This window comes from Typopeltis vanoorti, chromosome 2 (genome assembly GCF_054136105.1).
Source record: "Typopeltis vanoorti isolate ZY-2024b chromosome 2, IOZ_Tvanoo_1.0, whole genome shotgun sequence".
Taxonomy (NCBI): domain Eukaryota; kingdom Metazoa; phylum Arthropoda; class Arachnida; order Uropygi; family Thelyphonidae; genus Typopeltis; species Typopeltis vanoorti.
The window spans coordinates 128366798-128392968 of NC_143550.1; the positions used below are offsets into that span (position 1 = coordinate 128366798).

The 26171-nt window shown below is 35.0% G+C and overlaps 1 protein-coding gene across 1 annotated transcript in view; it reads right to left on the reverse strand.

Moving 5' to 3' along the window:
• Exn (Ephexin) overlaps positions 1-19004 on the reverse strand; it is a 265308-nt gene extending 246304 nt beyond the window's left edge. The window contains exon 1 of the mRNA XM_090413075.1: positions 18319-19004. Coding sequence (XP_090269201.1) covers positions 18319-18868 — 550 coding nt within the window. The 5' untranslated portion in view covers positions 18869-19004. The remainder of the gene's footprint in view (positions 1-18318) is intronic.
• Between the last annotated feature and the right edge of the window lie 7167 nt (positions 19005-26171).

Sequence of the window (26171 nt, forward strand, 5' to 3'; positions counted from 1 at the left end):
ACCTAGGCGCAGGGGGGGGAGGGGAAGAAAAAGTTAAGTTACGAGATCAAAGTTACAACTGCATGATTATTTCACTTGTAGACTTATTTAGGAATTGCTTCTTGTTTTAAATTTCTTTATAAACTAAATGTCCTAAATGGTGCAGCTTTAAAAAATAAATGTTTTAGGATACAAAGAGGAGCAAGAGCTTAGATATATAAAGGAAAGGAAAGTATAAGGGAAATACATATTTAAACAAGAATGAGACACAACACCTTATTATTAAATATGCTAGATGAAAGATAGTTGTGAAAAGTTCTCCTACTTATTATTTTTATGGCTTAGCCTACTTTCATTTAGGAGTGCCCCCTTTTTTTCAATGTCATTGGCTTTTTACTCAAATCTTAGGCATTCCTGAAGTGTTATAAAAACTGATATATGAAGAATAATATAGGAGGAAAATTCGGACATACCTTTTTGGATGTTGTTGGCTGTCTGCTTATCCCAGTGATATGCATTCATCTGCTGTTAAAGGAAGAGGGTTTGGGAAAAATGGGGGTAAAGCAATGTGGGAAAATTATTTGAAAAAACCTAGGTTTTTTATATGTATAATATTATATTATTAAGGGTGGGTAGAGAGTGCTTTGGGAGAGGGGGCGAGAGAAGGATCTGAAATAGAAACTGTTTTTTGGGGGAAGAGGAACGATTGATGGGAAAAGGTCAGGGGTGGGAGTAACAGGGATGTGAGCCATTTAGACAGTGACTTTTCCTTTTCCTTTGACAGACCTTTTCCCATCAATCCTGCCTCTTCCCCAAAATATAGTTTCTATTTCAGATCCTTCTCTCACCCCCCTGCCAAAGCGCTCTCTGCCCATCCTTAATAATAATCATCAGGCTTTTTTCAAATAAACAGAACAAAATATCATAATTTATTAAACTACTGATGGTATGCCTGAAATTATGCTGTCTAGTTCAGAATATAATCTGTGGCCATTGGAGTGAAGGTCATCATGAAATTATAGGCACCTAAATTTTAATAATGCTATACTTTGAGATTTGGGAAATGTTTCATTGCTGATACTGATTCCAACTAAAATCTGTCAGATTGTAACAGCTCCTATATAGTATTATCATTTTAATGCATTTAACTTGTGTGAAAGGAGTGCCCACCATGTGATCTGTTAGCCCTGAATTTTCATATTGATAGTAACATATCCATCTTTTTTGTCCTTCAAGGCAGATATTAACAGTTCTTACTATATTTAGTTGGTTGAGTTTCATGCACAAGGTACTTTACACAGTTCTGTATGTCTCAGAGTTTGTTCTTAGAAGAATGGATAAGGAATGTTAATTTTATTTTGTTTTTCTTAAAATGCATTTATTTATTATATTCACATATAATAAATAAATTTATTTAATTTATATATTTATTTATATATTATATATATATTATATATTATAATATATATAATAATATATTATAATATTATATATATATATATATATATATATATATATATATAATATTATATATATTATATATTAAAATATATAATTTATATATTATATATTTAATTTATTTTGTTGTATGGTCTAATAGCCAAAGAAAGATTTATTACAATACAAGTTTAGATAATTGGCTGTCATGAATAGTCAATATTTTACCATTAATATATTCCAGAAACTTACTTATAGCGATCATCTAATATTAATTTACCTCGTCTTAGAGTCTGCATTGCAACTTGAAAGACCTGCATCACATTACTTGAATTTTGATATGTAAGGAAGTCGTGTTGATAGCATTCTTCATATTCAGTCTACTTGCCCCTTTAGACAGTGGTAGAATCCCTTGGCTAGAGATCATGATGAATTAATGCAGATGGCACATCACTCCTGCTGTGCATCCCTTAAGGGCAGGTATTTATAACTGTGGATATGTGTGTTCACATGGCCAATTTTTAGTTTTTTCATTATAACCATTAGTAGTAAAGGTAGGTCTGATAATAAACATTGCTTTGTTTAGAAGAGAATCCATAGAAAAAATTTTATAAGCTCTGTCAACTAAGGATTTGATTACACCATATTTCTGGCTATGGTGATTATGAGAGTTAGAATCAATGTATTTACCATACCAGGATGAGTTGGTTTTCTATATACTACATGCTATTCATATACTACATGTAGAAAGAAGATTAGATGTTTATTTTGAGACTTTATATATTAATCAGCATATATTTTATTTAAATCAATATGTAATCTATCTAGAAAAGAATTTCAAGCCTTATCTGTTACTAAAACCCACAAAGGTTGGGCAAGTGTAACTCATGATAAGAATAACAATTTTAGAAGTTCTACTAGTTCTACTTCAAGATTGTTCTACATACAGAAGCATTGACAGAGACCCTACTCAATCACAAATCAACAAACTTAATAGCCTCTTGGATGAAGTTCATTCCTAGGATGAAAAAGCTAGTAAAGAAGATTTCTTCTATCCTGCTTTCCACTTAAAACAAATTTCCTCCCTTAGCTCACTTTGGAGTGTACTAGATTCCTTGTTCCAGCAATCCCTCTATTTTAGCCAAATGATTCATAATGTAAACATCTCATGATCAAAATATATGGATTATACCCTTTTTCTCCAAGCCAAGAAATCTGCTCTTGCAGAATGTCGAGTTTCTACTACCATAGAATCCTAATGAACAACACAAAAATCCTTCACACAAGTCGTTTCAAATTTCATACATATTATGAATTGCACATTCATAATATGTATGTGCAATTCTTATACAAACCTTCCACTTTCCAGCCAACAGGCCTTGAGTGATAGATTAACTTCAATACCTTCTGAGAGACTACTACATCCTGCTTATTATAGGCCTGAAGTGGCTTCAAAAAGTTCCATGTCTGTTCCCATGATACTAATACAATATAATATAATGTGGGATGCACATAAAATCTTCTGGAATCAAATGAAAAAAAAACTTACAAAAACTTCTCTTGGTAATTAGAATAAATCCACCTATAATGATTTTTTTTATACAGACTATATTATGAAACTATGCAGACCTTTAATAAATGAATTCATTTATTATTTCTGATAATTTATTAAAGAAAATATTTAATTGCATAATATCAAATTTAGCACAGAGAGAGAAAGAGAGAGGAAATCTCAAAATTCCTACAGGAATTTTATGAGATATATTAAATGAACAGAATGCAATGTATAACATCATCTTCATAAAGCAAAGAGCTGACATTAATATCTCCAATTTTGATATTAGGTTTAATACCACTTTCCTTCATAATGTGATCCATATAGATAATGAATAACAGAAGGGATAATGTACATTCTTGTCTGACACCAGATTAAACATTACACCATCTTCCTGTACTTACTTCAATTCTAAGGGCTGACTTACAACTCAAATAAAGATTAAGTATTGCTTGATATCATGTCCCATTGACACCATAACCATAGCATTTTGGATAGCTTTTCTCTTGGAACCTTGTCATATACCTTTTCCAGATCTACAAAATTTAAATACAGATCTTTGTTATATTATTATTGTTAGAGAAATACCTCTGTAATTCCCATATTCAGCCTTATTTCATTTTTTACATATGGGCACTATGAGAGCTCTACGCCCAATAATCTGGAATTGGTCCCTCTGTCCAGGCCTTCTGAACTATGCAGTGCAGCCACTAGACTTTTATACATCCATACTTGAATATTTCTGGTCGAATATCATCGATTAATGCTGCCTTTCCACATTTCAGGCTTTTGATGGCTTTTTCTACTTCAAGTATGGATATGTATTCCAGATTGCATGCCTGGTCAGTGTTTTTTACCACTGTGCTGTCATCACTGCTTGTTTCATTTAGCAGTTTTTCAAAGTAATTACTCCATACATCAAGGATATCTTTTTCTCTAGTTATCATGTCACCTTTATCATCTCTAATTCCTTTTACAGCACTCTTTCCTCCATTTCTGATCTTCTTCAAAAATCTTCAGAATATCTTGCCACTTATTGATATTTATTTTCTATGTTTTTACCAAAGTCCTCCCGTGACTTTTGTTTAGATAGTTTTACACAGTGTTTAGTTTTCTTACAATTGTCTCTGTATTCTCTAAGAGCACAAGCTGACTTATTTGCCAGGAACTTTTGATATGCTTTCTTCTTTTCCTTCTCTGCTTCTTTAACTTCCTGTGTCCATCATGGAGTTCTGATTTTTCTATCCTTGCATACAACCTCACCACATGCCTCTCTGGCTGAATCAATCAATGTTTTCTTCAGAGCTTGCCACTGAATCTCCAAGGTTTGGTTCCTGTTCTTAAAGTCTTTCATTTTTTCTTGAATGCTTTTTGCGTATTTTAGTCTACAGTTCACATCTGAGAGCTGCTCAACCTTTATTCGCTTTAAAACTTACTTACATGTTCTTCTTTTCAACATGAAATTCGATTTTATCCTGCTCAAGAATAAATGGTGATCACTTTCAATTTCAAATCCTCTGTACACCCTAGTGTCCTGCACCAGGGAGAAAATATCACTATTAACAATAACATAGACAATGAGACTTTTCTTATTCCTTGCCTCTTCTCAATGTGAATTTGTGCACATTTTTATGTTGGAATATTGTGTTAGTAATAACCAGTCCATATCCTGAGCAGAAATCCAACAAGTATTTCCCATTATTATTAGCTTTGTCGTTTTCTTCAAATTTTCCCAAAATATTTTTGTATGTCTGACAATCATTTCCTACTCTGCTATTTAGATTCCCAACAAGGATCAACTTTTCATTTTTCTTGTGTCAGTTGCTTTCTCTAAAGTCCTATAAAAATACCTCCACTTCTACCTTAGTAGAACCTTCAGTGGGACCACAGGCACAAATAAGTCTCATTGTCCAGTTCCCCATTCTGATATTTGCCCACACCACTCTACTTGATATTGCCTGCCATTCAAGAAGATTAACCTCGTATTTAGCGTTGAATACCATGGCTACTCCTTCTTTTCCTTGTTTGTCATAGCCTGAATATAACATTTTGTATTTATTGCTCAGAAAGATCTCACCAGTGTTTGTCTTTTTTGTTTCAGTCATCCTTATTATGTCGATCTGGTACTTATCTAATTCCTCAGCTAGCTCTATTTCTTTGCCATTCAGGCTTCTTATGTTGATAGTACTGATCTTTAACTCTGGTGATGTTGAGTTGGGATGTGTTTTAGGATTTGTTCCAGTAGTTGACTTTTTGCTGTTCGCACTTGTTCCTTGGCAAAAATAATTAGGGCCTTGTTTAACCAGGTGACACCTAAGCCAGCATGAAATTCTGTCATGTTGTACCATCATTTTATATTGTGGTTTAAGCCAATGAGAATACAATTTGGTCAGCTAAATCCCAAATTGCCAGCCCATCCTTGTTCGTTCAGTATCCAGGTAGATACCTAACAGGGTGCACAACAAGAAAGATGAGGATTGGACATTAGTTCAGAAGCCTTGGTCGGTTCTCCACATTCCTTTAATGGCTATGTGGAGGTCTCCTCTCAGTTATACAGCTTTGACCCTTAAGCACTCCCTTAAGCAAACCTTAAGCTCTTAAGCAAACAAAAGTTTGAAAATGAAAAATCTTCACATGCTATACACTGTAATAAGCAAAAAGCAAGATAAGTTTGGTGCATATAAGGATAACATTCTTTCTAAGAGTGTATATTATACATTATAGGAGATGAAGAAAAACCTGAATGTTCTATATGCAAGTGACACATTGTGAATATACTTCACATACAAACTTTGGTTTTCTTATGACAGGGAAAATATAAAAATATTTTCCAAATGAAAATAAGAATATAATTTCTGAAATATAATATACTTTCTGAACTCAGTAAAGAACTTGTTAGAAATACTGAAACATATATCAGAAAGTGGAAATAGCATATAAGAAGGAAAAGAAATTTATTGTTATTGAGGGATAACTACACTTCAGCAGCACAATGACAGAAGGGATCCAAGGATTAACAGTGCTGGATCAGGTGAAAGCAACAGGCAATATGACCATAAATACTAGCCACTTTGTTTCCAAATGGAGAGACTGATAATGATTTCTGACTCAGGAGGTGGACAGTGTATGAAATTATAATTAGAAACTAAATTGGACTATTGGCAAGAAAAACAACATTTTTCAAATATGACTAGTACTACACTGGACATCTCTGCCAAAATCAGGAGAGTCACAACAATATACAGAATATACTGAAATGAAACAAGATGAAATCATTAGGGGAGGATCTCTCTCACACATACATAATGAGAATGCATTTACTCTATTAAGGATACAATGGAAAATATAATATACTATCTACCAATAAATGCCTGGACACTTTAGCAATTTACAACTGATACCAGCAGGCAAACCCTAATATCGGGAATGTCCATCTTTGACTTTGATCACCTCATGAACCCTTTGAAGAAGGCTTTCCACTAATCTGCAGCAGACACCAGGTGGAATTTGTCTCCATTCCTCCATCAAAGCAGCAGTGAGTTCAGCAACAGATTGAGGATGCTGCTCTTGACCTCAATCACTGCTCCAATTGTCCCACAGATGTATGATGGGGTTGAGGTCAACACTCTGCACAGGCCAAGGCAGTTGTTTAACACTCATCTCTTCATCCCATTCCATAAGAGCTGCAGCTTTGTGGGGAGAGGGTATTGTCATCTTGATAGTAGCATAGGTCAGATCTAAGAAAACTTCCCAGTGTAGGCAGCACCTGATTATCCAGAATATCAAGGTACTGAGCTGTCTTCATGGAACCATGGACAACAACCAGGGTTCCCACTCCAAACCAGCTGAATGCACCCCACACCATTACTCCTCCACTACCAAACTTTACTGCGGGTACAACACACTGTGGTAACAAGTGTTCATCAGGCTGCCTCCACACCCACACCACGTCATCAGACTGGAAACAAGTGAACCTTAATTCCTTGCTTCACAGTACAGTTTTCCAGTGGTCAATTGTCCAGTTCACATGCTCTTTGCACCAGGCCAGATGAGCCGCCTTGTTCGGTTTGTACAGCTATTCTTCCAGGAAACCCAGTAAATGGAGTTCTTTTTGTACAGCATTAGTGCTCATCATTGTGTTACTAGTGATCTGGAACTCATCGTGGATGGTCTGTGCTGATTGTAGCTGGTTTTTGCATGCTACCTGTTTTAACCCCCCCTCCTGTTCCTGTCAGTCATTTTCAGGCAGCCACCCTGGGTGTTTTCCTGCACTAGTGATGCCAGAACATTTCCATTTGTTGATCACATCGCTAACCGTTGCTTTTGGATGTTCCAGTTGAGTGGCAATAGCACATATGGACATACCATCAATGTGACAGCCCACGATGACACCTCTGTCTCTCTCTCTCTCTCTCGAAGTCACTGAGTTCATGTTGTGTTGTCATCCCACCTGAACTTAACTGCCATGATAAAATACTGTTGCCTGTAATCAGTACAACAGTTTTTATGTTATTAACAAACCTGGAATGTTCCATAACTTCCTATAACAGGGATGTCCAGACAATTATAGGTAGATAGTGCATATAGAAATATAGATATAGGTAGATAGTACATATAGAGATATAGATATGTAAATCCATTAAAAGTCTGCATAGTTCATAAGTCTAGTAATTCATAAGAATCAGTCAAAGAGAGATGTCAGACTGCAATTCCAGAGCTAGAAGGATAAATCAGGTGGATGTTAAAAGTGGGAAAAATGGCATCGTTATGCAAGAAATATATAAAATGACAATTTGTGAAAGGAATTTAGGAATAGAGATGAATGAGTGCATGAAAACAGTACAAACCATAAGCTTGAAGGATGACAGGCATGATAAGGATCATAGAATCTAATTATAAGAGGAAACCCTCAGTAGTTCAGCTAGTAAAAGCCACTACTTGTCTACCACAAGGAGGGCAGGTTTTCTCTCTCTCTCTCTCAAACTCTCAAACTGAGAAGACCACAAAAAAGTGAAAGGTTACAGCAAGAATTCAAGAATGAGTGGAGAGGAATATAATATCTTAATACAAACTTGGCTTTGTTTAGGGATGATCCTGTCTTAGCAATCTACTCACATTTTATAATATGACAACTGCATCAGATAGGAAAAATAGATGCACCATAATACTAAACTCCATAAAAGAGTTGGATAGGGTACCACAAAGAAAATTACTATATTTAGAGAAGCAGATAGGGATAGATAATATTGTATTATTATGCAGGTTTCACCAGGGAGTCTAAGGACTCATTGACAGAACGTCTCATTTAAAAAGTCTGTTTCTCCTTGAACATTAACTGAAAACACACTCAAAACATCTAATAGTAGCTCATTCCACATAAGAAGAACCTGGACCTCCTATTCTTCTTCAACATACCCATGGTCAGCTTTCAGGGAAGATCCTAATTTCTATCCACATCTACCTTAAGTTGCAAAATCTTGCTTGTATCTATATCATAAGGTCCAATTACTAACTTGTATATTTATATCAATATCACATCTCCTCCATCAATTCCTAAAACGTTTAAGTCCATATTCCCTCAATTTATCCTTACATGTAAAATTCCATTATCCAGTTATTATCTTGATTACCTTCTGCTGGATTTCTTCAGCTCTCCTGCCATTGTAACAGAGATGGATATATCCACACTAGCAGTATAGTCCAGATTTAGTCTTATCAAAGCCTAGTAAAGCTTGAGAATACCTGCCTTTTTCTTAGATGTTATTGTTCTCTTCAGCACCGCAGTTAATAGGTGCAATGACTTTACTTAGGTAATACAGCCTTAAAAATTAATTCTCTGTCAACTATAATCTCCAAATATTCAACTTTATTGACTACTACTACTTGAAACAAATTTGCATTAATATAAGACTGTGCCTGCAATGCCCTCTGTCCAAAATGAATATCCTTGTACTTGGCAACAATGAAATAATATTCGCTGTCATCTGACCAGTCTGTTCAAGTCTCTGTGCAGGAATTCTGTATCATGTCTCATATTACTCTCACCAAATTAGCACTGTAAGAAAATGAATAGACCAGCAATATTAACTTACAACAATAGCCACGTACAGAAACCTGGAATACCTACCACTGGTCACTTTCTTTATCACAGACTCAGCACCTTTATACATTACTTGCCAATACTTATCAATCAGCTACTTTCCTATCCATGCCACAAGTTTATTTGCATAACAATCTCTTTGAGTGTGTATAAACAACCTCAAATGTGAAATCCTGTTAAATGCTTTGGCAAACTCCAAAAGTATCATGGTATATCCATTCTGCTTATAAAACTTTGCTGTCACTCTGCCATAAGGACATGAGCAAACTGCTAAAGATCTACCTTTAACAAAACTATGCTCTGCTCTCAAGAGCATCGGTTCCAAAAAGGTGGTACGCATACCTCCGGGGGTACGTGCTGGGCCGTTCGGGGGTACATGAAAAATAATCAGTAATGGCAGAAAAACAAGTAAACAAAATGCAAAACGTTAGTTATGGAACAATAAATGTTAAGTTTGAATCACTGCTAATGGAGACACTTCAAAATTAGCTCACATTAGCGAAGGATGATTGGTGAGGGCATGGCTATGAACCCCTCCCTTAAACCACTCTTCTACCAATCATTATGCCCAGTTCATGCATCACTTTTGTCACCCATCCTCCTTTTCAGAACAATTGCGTGTTATTAAGAAATGACCTTTCCAGATAACATAAATATTATTAATAAAAATAAATCAAAAGTTTGTTAAATACTTGATCATCATTATCAATATTTAATATGAAGTTATACTTATTTTTGTGTTACGAATATTGTAAAATTAAATCTGTGGTTTGTACTTTTAGAGTAATATTCCTTTCCCAACTCATTACCTCATTTCCACTATTTTACATTAAGATAGGCTGAATAAAAGTGTCAATATTTAAAAACAAGGGGTACAATTTACAGAAATGGGTTTAAAAAGGGTACACAAGTGAATGGGAAAAGGTCGGGAACTACTGCTCTATTGAATCAGAGTGCTATCCATCCATTCACTTTGGATGCAATTTCTAAATACCTTCTCCAATACCTTGATGACTACACCGAAGATACTAATTGGTCTCTAATTCACTGCATCGTACTTGATCCACCTGTCTTGGATTGGGAAAGGGGTTGATTGTTTTTTTGATTATGTGAAAACTGTAGCCATTAGATAGGAGGTGTGGCATATGTGATTGAGTTCTGCTGCAAGAAAAGCTTCAATGGAACAGAGGTTATACACTCTGTTGTTAATAATACCATACTGCTGAGAGGGTAGGGGGGATTGTCGATGTATCTGCCTATGTGAGGCCAAACAGAGAACACAATGATATATCTTAGTAAGATATTTGAGATGGACTGAGTCAAAAACTTTATTTTCAAAATCTTCCATTAAAAATTTAGTGGGAGAGGAGGGAGTGAGAGGAGAGAATCCATAAATTACCTTCTATCTGTAAATTTTGTTCTTCCAACAGCAATATCCAAAATGGATTGTAAAGGAAAAGAAATCTATGATATCAGGAGGATAAACTTTTTTAAAAGTGATAAGGCGTCATTTAAGGTAATGTTGGTGAACAGTGAGCTGATGTCAGAGCTTGACTAAGATATGTGTATTATTAATCATTCCAATAGAAACTTTAAATGGTATTTTTAATCCTTTCTCAGTGCTGTTTCACTCCTTTAGGTCTCCAATATAAGTTCCTCCCAGCAATTAAGCCTTAACACACAGATAAGGCATGGACTATATTTCATAAAGCCATGCTCTCCTCCATAGAGTATTATATTTTATTATCCATCGATTCCTGAAGTTTGTCTTTGACTAACTTCTCCAATACCTTTGCCATTATTCCTATGATACGAATTGGTCTCTAATTCACTTTAGACCAATCAGTACTAGTCTTAGAAGCTCCTTTATGCAAAAGAACTATTTTTCTCTTCTGCTCCTTCGGACATTGGCCAGATGTAAGGAGAACCAGTTAAAAAAAAGATTAAGGGTATTGGGAAAGCGAAGAGGATTATCAGGAATTCAGACAGGTAGATGTATGTTTTTTGTTAGGTCACCACTTACAGCAATCACGTCAGTATTCCATCCAGCTTCATTGGCTGTCACAGAAAAGGGTTAAGTTGGGATTGTAGATGGTCAAGCTTCAAGGAAAGGCAGATGAAGAGATCTAAGTATATCAGAGTTTGGAGACCAGTAAATGCATCAAATGAATGCTATCAAATTTGTCAAGGAAACCTTTAGTCAGAGGAGGATTTTAAAAACTCAGCAGTGATCCATCTGCACATGGTTGCAAAGTGTATTTATGTGCTGTTTAGCCATTTCAAGGTCTGTTATTAATTTGTCCAAACATGTAAATAATGTGCTTGGACAAATTAATAAAAGACCTTGAAATGGCTAAACAGGCAAGATATGTAAAGTTTATTGAGTGTTGATAGCATCATATGCTATACTTAATTATGTTTGATATAGTAGATATACAGTTAATTTATATATTAATTTACATGTAATTTCTGTTTGTCCTTGCATGATAACTAAGTATAGAGTCCACATTCTTTTATATATTCATTTGTGCTACTCATATATGACTGCTGTATGAATGATGTATTATAATTATTTGGATACTTAATATTGACTTCCAGCTCTTGCTAGTTTCATACTGTTATCAACCTTCAGGGACCAGTCCCTTCTTTTTCTTCACTTGCCACTTCTATCGAACTCACACTGTAACAAATTAATGAACTATCCTATCCAAAACTAAAAGAAATTCACTAAAGCATGCAAATTATCCACTATAACAAGTTGGCCAGATGTAAGGAGAACCTGTTAAAAAAAATATTAAATATAACTGAGAGTGAAGAGGATTATCAGGAATTCAGACAGGTAGATGGACAATATTTTTTGTCAGGTCACTGTTAGGTATTCCTCTTGTCTCTATGAGTTTGTTGCAATGAGTCAACTGCATTGAAAAAGTTTTCCTTGTATATATTTTATAAAATCACTTAATGTTTCTGCCACGTACATATATGTATGATGAATCATTGACTCGGTTGAAATACATATTGTAAAATAGAGTTGAATGACTTAAACCGAGAGTTAGGTAAAAAAGGGAGTTTAACAATAAAACACGACTAGTTTCAGCTTATAACAGCCTTCATCAGGTGACATTATGAAAGAAACGAAAAAACACTAAACACTGAAGGTTAAAAAAACTATGAACAATATAGAGAGTCTCTATACATAATTAGCATGAAAACGTTGTAGTTGTATTTAAAGCTGTTCTTTCGTTTGTTGCACTGTTGGAAGAGGGCGTGTGTGTGTATGTATGTATGTATATATATATATATATATATACACACACGTTTCCAAAACTTCACTCCATACTAAGTAAACCTAAAGTGAAACATCTCCCTACTCAGTATCCAGGAATCTACAAGAATTTGTGTGATTGTGGAAAGCCATATTATGGCCAGACAGCTAAATCAATCCTTTTGCGTATGGAAGACACCTGAGAGGCATTTCCTACAATAGGACCAGAGCCAGCGCTCCCTCTAGTTCTCGTCTCTATTAACTCAGATGAAGGCCACCAATACCTCGTAGACTGGCCAGAAACTTCTAATATCCATGTGTGTTATGATGAACTCGAAAGAAAGATCATCGAATCCAGAGAAATTTCAGATTCATCACATATTAACAGCAGCCTTAGTTTCAATCTCTCTGATGCACACATTACCACTGTTCAGTATTGGCGCACTCGTGGCAGCTCAAACACATAGTCAACTTTAATTGGAACTCAAGCTCTTATTCCTGTTTTTAAATGTACTATTGTCTTTTATACTAGATCTGTTGATGTAATTTTATGATGTCTCTGTCATTTTTTGTATAATTCTTTGCCTGTGATACCTGAAGAAGTTGAATCATTCAGCGAAACAAACCAGTTGTATCTTATTATTAAACCTTCTTGTTTTTTCATTCTCGGTATATAGTCATTTAACTAATTTTATATATATATATATATATATATATATATGTAGAAAGTATTTTACCTTGGGTATAATAAATGTTAATATTTATTAACCTTGGGTATAAAAAAAAGTAAAAACCAGGTTTAAAATAGCTTGATATCTTTAACACACACACATATATATATATATATATATGACTATCTGTAATATTAACTCGGAATTGGGATATGTTCGTATTTATATATACTGACTTAGAACCAAGAAAAAACAATTAAATTTATTCAAAACGAAATATGTTTCATTGGATTGTTTTCTATGTTCCCATGCCTGAAGAAGTCGGACAATCCGATGAAACATGTCGCGTTTTGAATTTTGATTTTATTTGAATTGTTTTTTCTCGGTTATAAGTCAGTATATATATATATATATATATATATATATATATTTCACAGCCAGATTGGTTAGCTGAGTGGATAGTGTACTTGCCCTCCACTTCCAGTCCTCAGGCTGTCAATTTGAATTCCACTGTGGACAGAGATATCTATGAATGTCTTAAGTGGAAGATAAAATCATCACCCAGTGTGAGGCTGTTCCAGTTTGCCTCTAGAGCAGGATTTCTGGATTATCTAATCTTTAATCGACTTATGATACTAATACTAATGTTCTATAAATTCTATAAATTATGCATGGATCACATAAAAAAAATAATAATTAAAAACTTACCAAACTCTGTCATCCTGATGTTATCGTTGTTACCTGTCTTTGTATGTTTCCACCATCACTTCTTACAGCTGCCTTCCTCTCATGAAACCTAGGCTAATCTGATTACAGTATTATCAGAGCCTTTGTAAACAGGAAAAGTAACTTCCCTTATTTTCATTGAATTTTCTTTGAACTTCAACTCTCTGCCTACTATCATTCCTAGATCTCTCAAGTAATCAGTTTCTTGCAGTGCTGTCTTACTGATTATAACTGGACTTGCACTATCTTCTGCAAAGTCTCCTCTCACACAAAACACCCTACCTCCAACAACTCCTGACCTTGTATCCTTTGGCACCACAAAGGTGTCAAAATAAGATGATCTCAGGAATTTCTACTCCTCCTTTCCATGGTCTGACTATTGCTCTGCTCCTCCAACACAAACACCTGTTCCAAGTAAGTCACAGAAATTATCCTTACTGGTACAGACCTCCCATTCTATCCAAAATCCTGATACACTTTCCAAGCCATGGTTCAACATAAAGTGTAACAAAGCAGTTGAAGAAAAAATTCAGCTTGCTAAAGGCAGCTCACATTAATAATCCCAGCTTTATACATGAACTATGCCAAAGCATGTGCAACAAATGCAAAACAGTCATCAGCATATATAAATCTGATTTCATAAAGGCAAATAGCAGAAAACTTGTCTCCTGTCATAATGGAAGCCATTCCTTCTGGTCCTTTGCTAAGACAAGTGGACACAACTTCTGATCAACTGCTCTTTAACCTCTTTTTCATCCTGATAGTACTGATGATACATCACTCAAAGATAAGACTGACCTCTTAGTATCAATGTCGTCCTCCAATTCCTGCACAGATTACAAAGGCAAATCACTCCCACCATACCAGCATCATGGCTCCTGTAGTTTTTTTTTTGGCAAAAAGACAAAAAAAAATTTTTTTTTGCACTAAAACAACCTACAAATTGTTATTATTGTTATTATATGACACCTCCAGGGAGTCCAAAGACTTATCGAGGGAGGGCACCTACTCTACACCTCTCTGTCTCCACCCACTACACTGAACTGCAACTACAACAACGCCATCTAACGTTCACCACCACCACCACCACCATTTTCACAGACAATCACAAACATCCATGCCCACAGCGGGATTCGAACCCGCAGCCTTTTGGCTGGAGAGCAGATACGCTAACCATTAGGCCAACCAGGCCGGCAAAAAAAACCTACTGCCAACGCTGGCTAACTTGGCTATGGTCGAGAAAAATCCTTAAGCTGCTCACGTCGTCGAGGGGAATCGAACCCAAGACACTCCTTCCCCAGGCATATGGTTGCGAAGCGCAAAGCCACTCGCCACTCGGCTAACTGCGGGGACAAAATTTCCTCTAGTTGGCGACTCGATTTGAACCACCAAATGCCATAAAAAAAACTAATGCCATCTCTCCAATTGTTCTCAAACATTGTGCTCCAAATCTAACATAAATCTGCCAATCTATTATACATAGCTGGTACAAATATCTCAATGTGTAGAAGCAATTATATATCTAGTTTATTCCAAAAAAAATGAGATAGAAATTTACTGTTCAACTGCCATCACCTCAGTCCTTTTTAAAATAATGCAGAAAGTCATCAATAGTCAACTCCTCCAATAACTATAAAGGCCCATCACTTAATCAACAACACCAGCATGGATTCTACCATTCGAGACCCAGGGCTGACCTCTCAGCCAACACTATCCACCACTGGATGCATGCCATAGAAAGATTCGGAGAAGCATGTGTTGTTATTCTTGACATTTCCCGAGCTTTTGACCACATCTGGCATTGAGACCTTCTAAACAAATTGCTATTCTTTGGTCTACCTGCTTCTCTCTGTAATTGGGTAGCCAGCTTTCTTCTAATCGTTAACTGCATATCATAGTAGACAGCTCGCTTTCTCTCTCTCTCTTTTTTTGAGCTTCACCCAATGCAGAAGTGACTCATGGCTCTGTTCTATCACTTACTCTCTTTCATTTGTATATAAATGATCCCCTCTCATTCACCGCTAATCTCATTCACCGCTAATCCCATTCACAGCTTTTAAGATGATAGTACTCTCCATTCACCTTACTCATTTGACAAACCATGCAGTGCTCAAAAATCCCAATCTTCAAGATCTACCAGTACCTTAGATTTACATACCATTCTTCAATGGGGTGAGGACAATCTGATCACTTCCAATGCCAAAGTGCAGTCTTGCCTTTTCTTTTGGAAAAGCGATCTCAGCTCACTTCTGTTAGTGATACATAAATCATCCGACAGGATCAGATCTCTGCATGGATTAACATTTACCTCCAGTCTTTCCTAGCATAAACACATCACATCAATAACTTTCTCAGCATCCAAAAAACTAGACATTCTCTTTCATTCAACATGCTATTTTATACCCAACTAACTCTTACTATACAAATCTCAAATTTGCCCATCCTCAGAATACCGTTCACATGTTTGACATGATGCAGATAAAACCTCTCTGAAAATCCTTAACACTGTCCAGAGTAGATCAGTTTGGCTCATAGATGATCCTTCTCTTACAAACTTTTAACTATATTTCCCAAATTCATTATTTCAGTAGTGTACCTATTCTACAGGTACTTCAGTAGTCGCTGTGTCACTGAACTAGCAACCATTATTCCTCTATTTTCTGGTGCGCCTGTTAATACAAAAGCAACAAAAGCTCAACATTCTTTTTCAGTACAACTGCAAACACAAACCTGTTTCTCCTCATCCTCTTTTATCTCATCTACTTCTGTAACAGTCTTTTTCATGAAGTATTCCTAAACAAGTACAATCTGCAACTTTTCAAAAATTCAATCAACTCCTTTCTCTACCTCACCCCACACATGCCACTTATGTGCTTAAGGTCTTGAAACCTCTCATGCATGGGATCAATATAAAATGTAACAAAATATCCACATCATTCATATAAACTATAATAATAATAATGAAATTATACTAAAACCAAACACCATATTTTTGTTTTAATCCTTTACCCAAGCATAAGCAAACAACGTTTGCACATGAAGTACCTTCACAACTAGGGTTACTTGTACATGGAACAGATGACTTCACATCAGACTGCTCTAGTATTCCATAAGTTAACAGCACATTTCCTTCTGTATGTTTATATTACTATGCATTTTGGGAAGTGTCACTACCCAAACTGGTTAACTTTTACCGAAGTCTAGATCAGTGGGAACTAGACTACCAATGAGAGCTAAATCAATGAAGTTACGTTTTATATGCAAGTAGCAAAATAGTGTATCCCCATATTACTAAAATACTCTGGATTAGATAGTAGTAAAAATAGTAGCCCAGTTATAAAGATACTTCTTGTGCAAACTTTATTTGCTCATGCTTGGGGTAAAGAATTAAAAGAATATAATTGATCGTCCCTCTCTTACTAATTCCCCTCTACCTCTATCTCACAGATGCAGTGTTTTAGCACTGTGTCTATTCTACAGGTACTTCAGTGGTCACTGAACTAGCAACCAGTGGTGGTGGTGGTGTATTAGGTCTCTGAATATTTCTTGATGCAGAAACTCTTCTTATAAAAGGGCATTTGATATCAATTATATTTGGTTTAATCCTTTATCCAAGTGTAAGCAAACAAAGTTTTCACCTGAAGTATTTTCAGGAATGGTGCAACTCGTGGCAAAGGTGGTATAACTTCTCATCACTTGTCTTAGTATCCCATAATGCAAAGCACATCTCTTTGCGAACATGTATAATGCTATGCATTAAGGGAAGACTCACTTAAGGGAAGGGTCAGGTGCAAACTTTGTTTGCTTACACTTGGATAAAGGATTAAACCAAATATATAATTGGTAGAATATAGCCAAGGGAAAAAATTTCTGGCATTTGATATCATTGCAACCTGGTTGAGAACTAGCTCCTTTTGGATATGTGTGTATTATATAGAGTTTATTCTTCATTTTCCAGTATAATTTACTTTGTATCCAAGTAAAAACTTTCTACTATATAATCATAATGGTTTACTTGGCTGAACTGACTTTAGAACATGTTCTCAAAATGCCTGTTTTGAAGAAATTTCCAATTTTATTTATTTATGTTCTTTTTAGAATGACATTTTTGTTTAATGAATTGCACCACAAAATTGGCACATTGTCAGTTACCTTTAATATATGGCTCCTTTAGCTAAGATGATCATGGTATCTAATTAGAGTGCTGGTTAGTGTGACAGAACACACTGAACCCACACTAACTTAACCTCTTCAACCTACAGGCTATAGGTTCCAATACCACTCATGCATGCATGTTTGTAAAAGTGTGTTGGGTGATAGATGATTTTCATTATCTGGTAAGGAACCACATCATCCTGCATACTGGAAATTCTGAAGTGGTTTGCAAAATGTAGGTGAGTGGGTGTGCACTATTGACAGTTGACATCCAGATTATCAAATCCTTAGTTCTTCCTATTCCAGTACTTAATGTGCTACATGTTTACAAACCAAAAACACAGGACTATCATAAAAAAATAAAATAAAATAAAATAAATTTAACATTTCTAGATTATCTATGTTCTTTTAACTATCATAATATTCATACCTCTTGGTGAAGACGAAACATCATCAGTAAAGAATGATTTAATTTTTTCTTCAGATAATATTTGCTCAATTAATGGCTCTGTATATGCAATTCTGTTAGATCTGTTCTGGTATGCTGAATCCAAAGAGTATCCTTTTCTCAACTGTTTATGGGCTGATGTTGACAGGAAATGTGTCTGTTTTGAAATTTCACCTTGAGCTTTTGAAAGGCAAGCAGAACTTACTGGAGGTAGTGGTGGTGGTGTTTTAGGTCTTTGTATGTTTGTTGATGCAGAAACTCTTCTTATAAAAGGGCACTTGATATCATTGCAACCTGGTTGAGAACCAGCTCCTTGCTTTTGGATGCAAGTATTAGACAGAGTTTTCTCTTCATTTTCCTGCTGATTTTTGGATTGTTCATCTGTCAAAGACAACTGTACATAAAATGTAGGACTCGGTTTGTTAATTTCATTCTCAGAGATTGGCGGTACGGTTTTCTTTTGCCTAAGAAAACATTTTATTAGTGTTTTTTTTCTTAGGGGACGTAGTAATATCCTCTTGCAAATGAACATCTAAACCTATTTCTTCTGATATTGATTTTGAAGTTTTACTTTTCTTTAATTTTGATGTTGAATCTAAATTCATATCACTTCTTGTTAAAGACCACTTATGTCTTAAGTTATGTATCTTTTTACCAGTTCTTTTCGCAAAAGAATTTGTGCTGCCATTAACCTTAGAAGCAGTTTTATCACAGGAAGAATGCAGCTGATGATCACAAATTTCCGAGGCAGGACTTGTTGAACGACTTCCAAATGGTAATAGAGTTACTGTATCTTCTTCATCTTCCTGATTACATATTGCTAAACTTTCATAGACAGGCTCGTAAACATGATCTGTCTCTGTCGAGCCAGAACTATCATCAACGTCATCTGTCTGAAACAATGGAAAAAGAAAAACACAAAATTGCAATTCTACTTGACAACATTATCATGCTTATCAAATCTAAGTCAACCTTTTTTTTTTTTGTATAAAAATGAATAAAATAAAAAATTCACCATACAAGATATCACATGCCAAGATACAGTAAAATACTCTGTTTCTGTTCAATGCTACTGAGTTCCAACATGATATATTTACAGTACTATAAAAATGCTTAATAGGGTGAAAAGAAATATTTAAGAGAAATTCTTAAACTCTTATTCCTGTTATTAAATTCTAGCAATATATTAGATGCAAAATTCTGAAACTGCGTTCTCAAGAGTATTATTATTATTATTATTATTATTATTATGTGACATCCAGGAAGTCCAAAGACTCATTGAGGGAAAGTCTGCCAACAGTATCAAACAATTAACCCCTTCCAACTATTAACCACACTCAAACTTGCTTAACTTTTTGCAAGCCATTAGTAGCAAAGGCTCTCCCAATCGACCAACCTTTGCTGGCTCTTGTCTTTTTCTGCAATGAAAATCAGTACGTTGCACATGGGCAAAATTTATAGCCTACCACATAAGCAACTTGAACTTTAGATCAATCGCTTATAACTTGCCAATGTTAGAGCATAAATTACAAAGCATTTGCTCTGGGGAAGACAAAAGGATATTTCAACTCAGCTACTTTGACTAGAGAGCTATCTCAAATTAAGAACAACAAAATAAAAACCCTCATGCCAGTGACTACCTATTAAGTTACTGAGAAGCATAAAATTATTTTCAAGTATTTTTTAAACAAATTAAAAACCTTCTATATGATTTTAATGAAGTGTGAAAAAACAAATAAAGAGTATAAACATGCATAAGAATCTGGATATTAAATCAATTGAAACTAATGCCTTAACCAAACAAAATGTGCACAATCAAGAACATATCATCATCTGATCAAAAAAAAAAAAAAAAATGCAGCTATTTTATGCATTATTAGAATTATTTGAAAAGTCACATTTCTTGAAGCATTTTTGTTTTCATTAATGTTCCATCCATGTGCAAACCTGCATATTTCTGACTACTTCATTGTTTCCAATGGTGTGAATTATGCTACCTTCCCACCCCATATCTATCTATTATGTATAATGCTGTCACTTTAGGAAGATTTGAAAACATACAGGTGAATCCCAGCATATGAACTTAAAGCATTCACAGAAATGTGTTTGTTGGATGTTCATAAGCTGAATTTATTTATTTTTTTTTCTTAAGTATATTGTTAAATTTTTAATGCATTTCTGAAATAAAAATGAGGTTGAAGAGCTCTTGCATAACCTGGATAAGAATTTGTCAATAGGGACAGATGGAATAGCTGCCCCATTTGTTAAAGGAAAGTTCAGCTGAATTGGCTAGGCCTTTCACACATTTGTATAACTTGAGTCTCAGCTCAGGAATGATAACACAGGAATGGAAGGAATGTATGATAGTTCTATTGCACAAGAGTGGTGCAAAAACTGATGTGCTAACTAATGACCTATTAGTATCTCTGGTGTGGTAGTGAATAATTTTAGAGAAGTTGGTAAGAACTGACATACAGAAATGGGTAGACAAGCATTCTATACTCTTCAGGAAACAGCATGGGTTTACTAAAGGAAGGTCATGTTTTAGCAATTTGCTCATATTTTATAACAATGTTACGGCGAGTTGGATAAAGGGAATGGATACACTATGATAATGCTGGATTTTTCTAAGGCATTTGATAGGATACCACACAATAGGCTGTTGTGTAAACTGGAGAATATGGGATTGGAACATAATCTATCGACTTGGATCAGGGAATGGTTGACATACAGATATCAAAAAGTGGTATACAGTGGGTGTGAATCAGCCAGATTTAAGGTAACCAGTGGTGTACCTCAGGGTTCAGTCCTTGGGCCATTATTGTTCAATCTATACATTAATGATATCAAGTAGGGTCTATTATCAGATTTGCAATTGTTTGCTGATGATGCGAAGATAGGCAGGGCAATCAGGGATGCTACTGATATTCAAAAATTACAAAACGATTTCAATAGACTGGAAATTTGGGCAAACGAAAATGGCTATCAGTTTAATGTTAGTAAGTGTAAAGTTATGTACTTTGGCGTGATTAGAGTTCCAGCAGCATATTATATTAGCGGGGTTATGCTACAAGAAACCGAAGAGGCAAGGGATCTTGGTGTATTGGTGGATAAGAATTTAAAGTTCAAAGGTCACACAGCAAAAGTTGCAACTACAACTCAGAGGATAAGAAAGTAATTTTGCCTCTTTATAAGGCTTTGATAAGACCACACTTGGATTACTGTGCGCAGATTTGGTCTCCCGGGTTCCAAGGGGATAAAGAAGCTGTGGAAAGGGTGCAAAGAAGTTGCAAAGATTATATCCGGATTATGGGATTTAGATTATGAGGACAGATTGTGAGTATATGGATTACAGACTCTGGTTAACAGGAGAAAGAAGGGTGATATGATAGAGGTCTATAAACTTTTGAATGGATGTTATAGCATTTCAACTGATGAAATTTTTCGTTATATGGAAGGTGGGGAGAGAACATGGAGGCATCCATGGAAGTTAAATTTATCTGCAGTAAAGAAAGTGGTAAGGGCTAGGTTTTTCTCCCAGAGAGTGAGTGAGTGAGTGAATGGAATAATTTGCCCTTATGGGAAGTGAGTGCATCTAGTGTGAATGAATTCAAGAGTAGGTATGATAGTTGGGTTGGGTAATTTACAGCCTCCCTCAATGAGTCCTTGACTACCTGGAGGTGTCAGATAATAATAATAATAATAATAATAATAATAATAAATTATATTAATATGAGGATAGCAATAATGAATAATTCAAAAATAATTTATTCTAATTGTTTAGATTAATTAAACATGATGTCCTTTTTGGTTCCTTCATGGAAAGAAATCCAGTACACTATAAAGTAACAACTATCAGTACACAACCAATATAAAGTTAGTAATTTCATATTAATTAATTAATACGAAATTATATGTTTTATTATATGTTTTTACAATAAAAGTTTACTGTAAAAATAAATAAATTGAAAATAATTAAAATTTTTCACTTTTTTCCTACATTCTCTGTTTGTAGCAGGCCAAGTCTATTAACACAGTGTGAAAAAACTAAGCATTGTCTTAGTATGTAATGGTGCTACCCTGTATCTCCAACCAGAGGCTAGGTTAAAAGACTAATATAAAATTTTAATTAATTCTGAAGAGCAATTTAAAAGACAAACCTGGTTGTATATTTTTGGATTGACTGTTGATTTGAGGTCAGCAAAGGTCATACTGCACCAGGACATGGGTTACAGCTATACACATGGTGTTGGTAGGTAAATAAATAACTAGTAAATAATTACAATAATTACAAGGAAGGAGATAAAATAGTGAATGGTATAAAATATATGTACAAAGTTATTAGAACATAAATGAATAAATAAAATGCATGTACAAAGTTTAGCATTTATAATGAGGCATCTATGTATATACAAATTCATAATCAAATGTTTTTGAATAAATTAATGTGTTTTAAAAATCTAAAAATGTTGTGCAACTGTCTGTCTGAGCCTGAAAACATCCGACTGAGTATATACGCTTGGCCAGTAAATAAAAATGTAATTTCTCTCTTGTGTCATGTGCTTGCAGTCTACCAGAATACGACTAATGGTAAGATGGGTGTAGCATTTTCCATGCATAGGTGGGTCATCAGCCCTCAGTAATAAAAATGTGTGAGATGACTGACCTATACAGAGACTAGCAAGAACAACTTCCTCTCATCTGTTCCTATATTGACTAGAGTGCCAGTGCTTAATGCTGGGCTTAATCTCAAGTAATTTGTTCGTCAGTGCTTGCCATGAAAATTGCCATTGTGCAATTAACTATGATTTTATATTACCTGTGTGTATGTAGTCAAGTATAAGGGACCATCGAACAGTAGGTTGAGAAAGTGTGAGCGGATTTAACAGCTGCAGCTGTGATGTCATTTTCCTTAATTCCAATGTGGCTGGGAATCCAACACAACCAAACACCAAAATTAAGGGTCTTTATTTTGTGCAACAGTTGAAGCACTTCAAGCACTGGATGTGGATTATACATCCGAGAGGAGATAGCCTGCAAAGAACTCAAAGAGTCTGTAACTTCTGGTTCTTTGATATGCACAAGCACGAGCTGAATGGCATGCAATTCTGCTGCAAATGGGTGGGATCTGGTTAGAGATTGTAATGTTAGGGAATACAGCTAACAGAGATCTCTGTTCTTGAACCATCACATCAGTATAGATGGGCAAGAAATAAGCAGGTAATGTTGTCAATGTTCATGCCAATAGCATCCACAGCCTCTTTAATGCGTATACCAAAGGACAAATGGCAGTTTGATGTGTGTGTGATATTGGACCTCCCAACACAGAGAAAAGAAACTAGTCCATGTAGGATGATCCCAAAGGGACTTTATTTTAGGATATAACTAAGAGACAAATGTTTACATCTAGGTAATAGAGTGGGGTTCATTTGATTCAACATAAAAACCTTGAATGGGTGATGTGCAGAAGGCACCAGTAGCAATTCAGATATCCTGATAATGGACAGATTCCCAACCACTGGAGTAAGCTCTCCCTTGCAGAACTGCAAATCGGGGATCCATAATCAAGCATGAATGTGCATTATAAATGCTGAGCAAGGAACATCGATCAGTACCCCACTCTTTAGAGGATAGTACAGAGTATATTCAATGCTTTCCTTTTTTTTTTTTTTTTTTTTTACACTTTTCCCAAAGACAATGAATTTGTGTAAAGAAAGTGAGCTTTCTATCAAAGATGAGTCCCAGAAACTTGGCTTCTGGAACTACAGGGATACTAGCTTGTTCCATTCTAAAATCAGGATCTGCATGGAGAGTGCATTTCCAGCAGAAGTGTACATAGATGGTTTTTTTCAGCGGATAACCTGAATCTACAACAAAGAGCTCATGAAGAGGCACAACTAATTGTTTGTTGAAGTCGCCATTCAATGATCCAAATATTGCAAGAGTGACAGCAAATTGTGAAATCACCAACATAAAAACAATTGCCTAAAGTGTTCATGCCAAAGTGTCTGCAAATAGCTTTGGGATCAGCAATAATACATCCATTTATGTTCCAAGGAAGACAACTGGTGCGTTCCATATCTATCTTTCATCTTCTGAATTGAATCCCACACAATTTTTGCACTGGTTCGACACCATTCTCTTATCCCCATATTCTCAAGTCAACTGAGTTTGTCACTAAATATTTTGTCATCCTCACCTTCTAAACTATACAACTAGGTATGTCTTTAAATGACTCTTCAGTACTAATTAAAAGTTAAAGATTATGGGCTAGCCCCATTACCTATATTTTTTTATTTTTTTCCATTATCTGACATAAGACCAATATTTACTTTCAGAAAACCCATGTACTAAGCAATGTTTTTTTTTTTTTTTTTTTTTACTTTTATTCTGAATCCAAATTGTTAAATGGCATTCATTTCTTCATAGTTCATTGTTCAGTCTGTAATTATTTGACAAATAATTACAGACTGAACAGAGCTGTACAGTGAGTATAATCACAAATATTTTTGTTTGTCTTTTAAAACTGCTGTAACTGTTAATACAATTTATGTTATAAACACAACCAGATGAAACAAGCGATTCGCTGTTTTCAGGTAACTTAACTTGTCTGGTTTTATTTCTGTTAAAATGAAACTAATTTTTTTTTTGTCATTTTTAGCACTTTCACAATCACTACACTTCCATTAATTTTCATATTTCAAGGGTAATAATAAATTAAAAAAAGAATGGTATATTTACATACATCATTCTATTCTTTATTACCGTTGAAATACATCACTATTATCATGTGGAATATGTTCAGCAATATTCAATATGGCATAGAAAGGGAATGAAATTACCAACTAAACAGTTTCCATTGCAAATTGTAAAATATTGGTAGCTTCATGGATTGTAAAATATGCGTAAGAAGGGTTCTGTGTTCATTAAAGGAATTGGAGGTCGCATTTTATTAGTCCATTCAATATTTATGAATGCAGATTGCTTGTATCTTGCAAGTTCATAAATAAAGGTTCACTTGTACATCCAACAGATGCAGGGCTCTGGATGATTTTGCCACACACACATTGTAATGTTTTTCATTACAAACAGTTCATATAGCTATGAATTAATTCAACACCATTCGGCCACAAGGTGGCATACTGTATGTGTTGTGTTATTAGCGCTGCTGTCGAAGGATAAGTAACTTTTTTATATTTTAGTTATTAACATTAGGTTAATTCATTGTAGTTTTTGTTTTATGCAAGTGTGTGATTGACTGAGTTATGTAGTTTGTAAGTAAACCTTGTATTTTTTTTTGTTTAAATATGATATTGTCAATACGGCACTAATGCACGGTAGAGAAATAGCAGCAAAGACATCACTGTTGTGTGATGAGAATTTACATGATCTTGTACAGTGCAGTGTGTGTGTATGAGATGTATTCATCGTGAATGTTAAGGAATATGTGGAAGGAGAGTGAAACTTTTGAGCAACTGTATATTAAGTGTTTTGAGAGTGAGTGCCATGAAACAATATGTGAGCAGAATAGGCAGTATTGATGGTAGAATGGAAAATGTTAATGTTGGAATTAATATTGAACATGCATCGGTGGAAATACAGGAGAATGAAATTGCCCTAAATAAGGAAATAGTGCATTTGTATGTTATCCTTCACAGCACAAAGTGAAAATTTGAAAAGTTGCAGAAGTGACAAGCTTAGAAGTGCTGAGAAGAGAAAAAGCAGGTGGTACAAGAATTGCGATCATGTGAACAAATAAGAAAATTATATGAAGAGACTGCGATCAGAGGCGTACTTAACGAATGTGTAACAAAATAACTTTTGTTACACTTTCA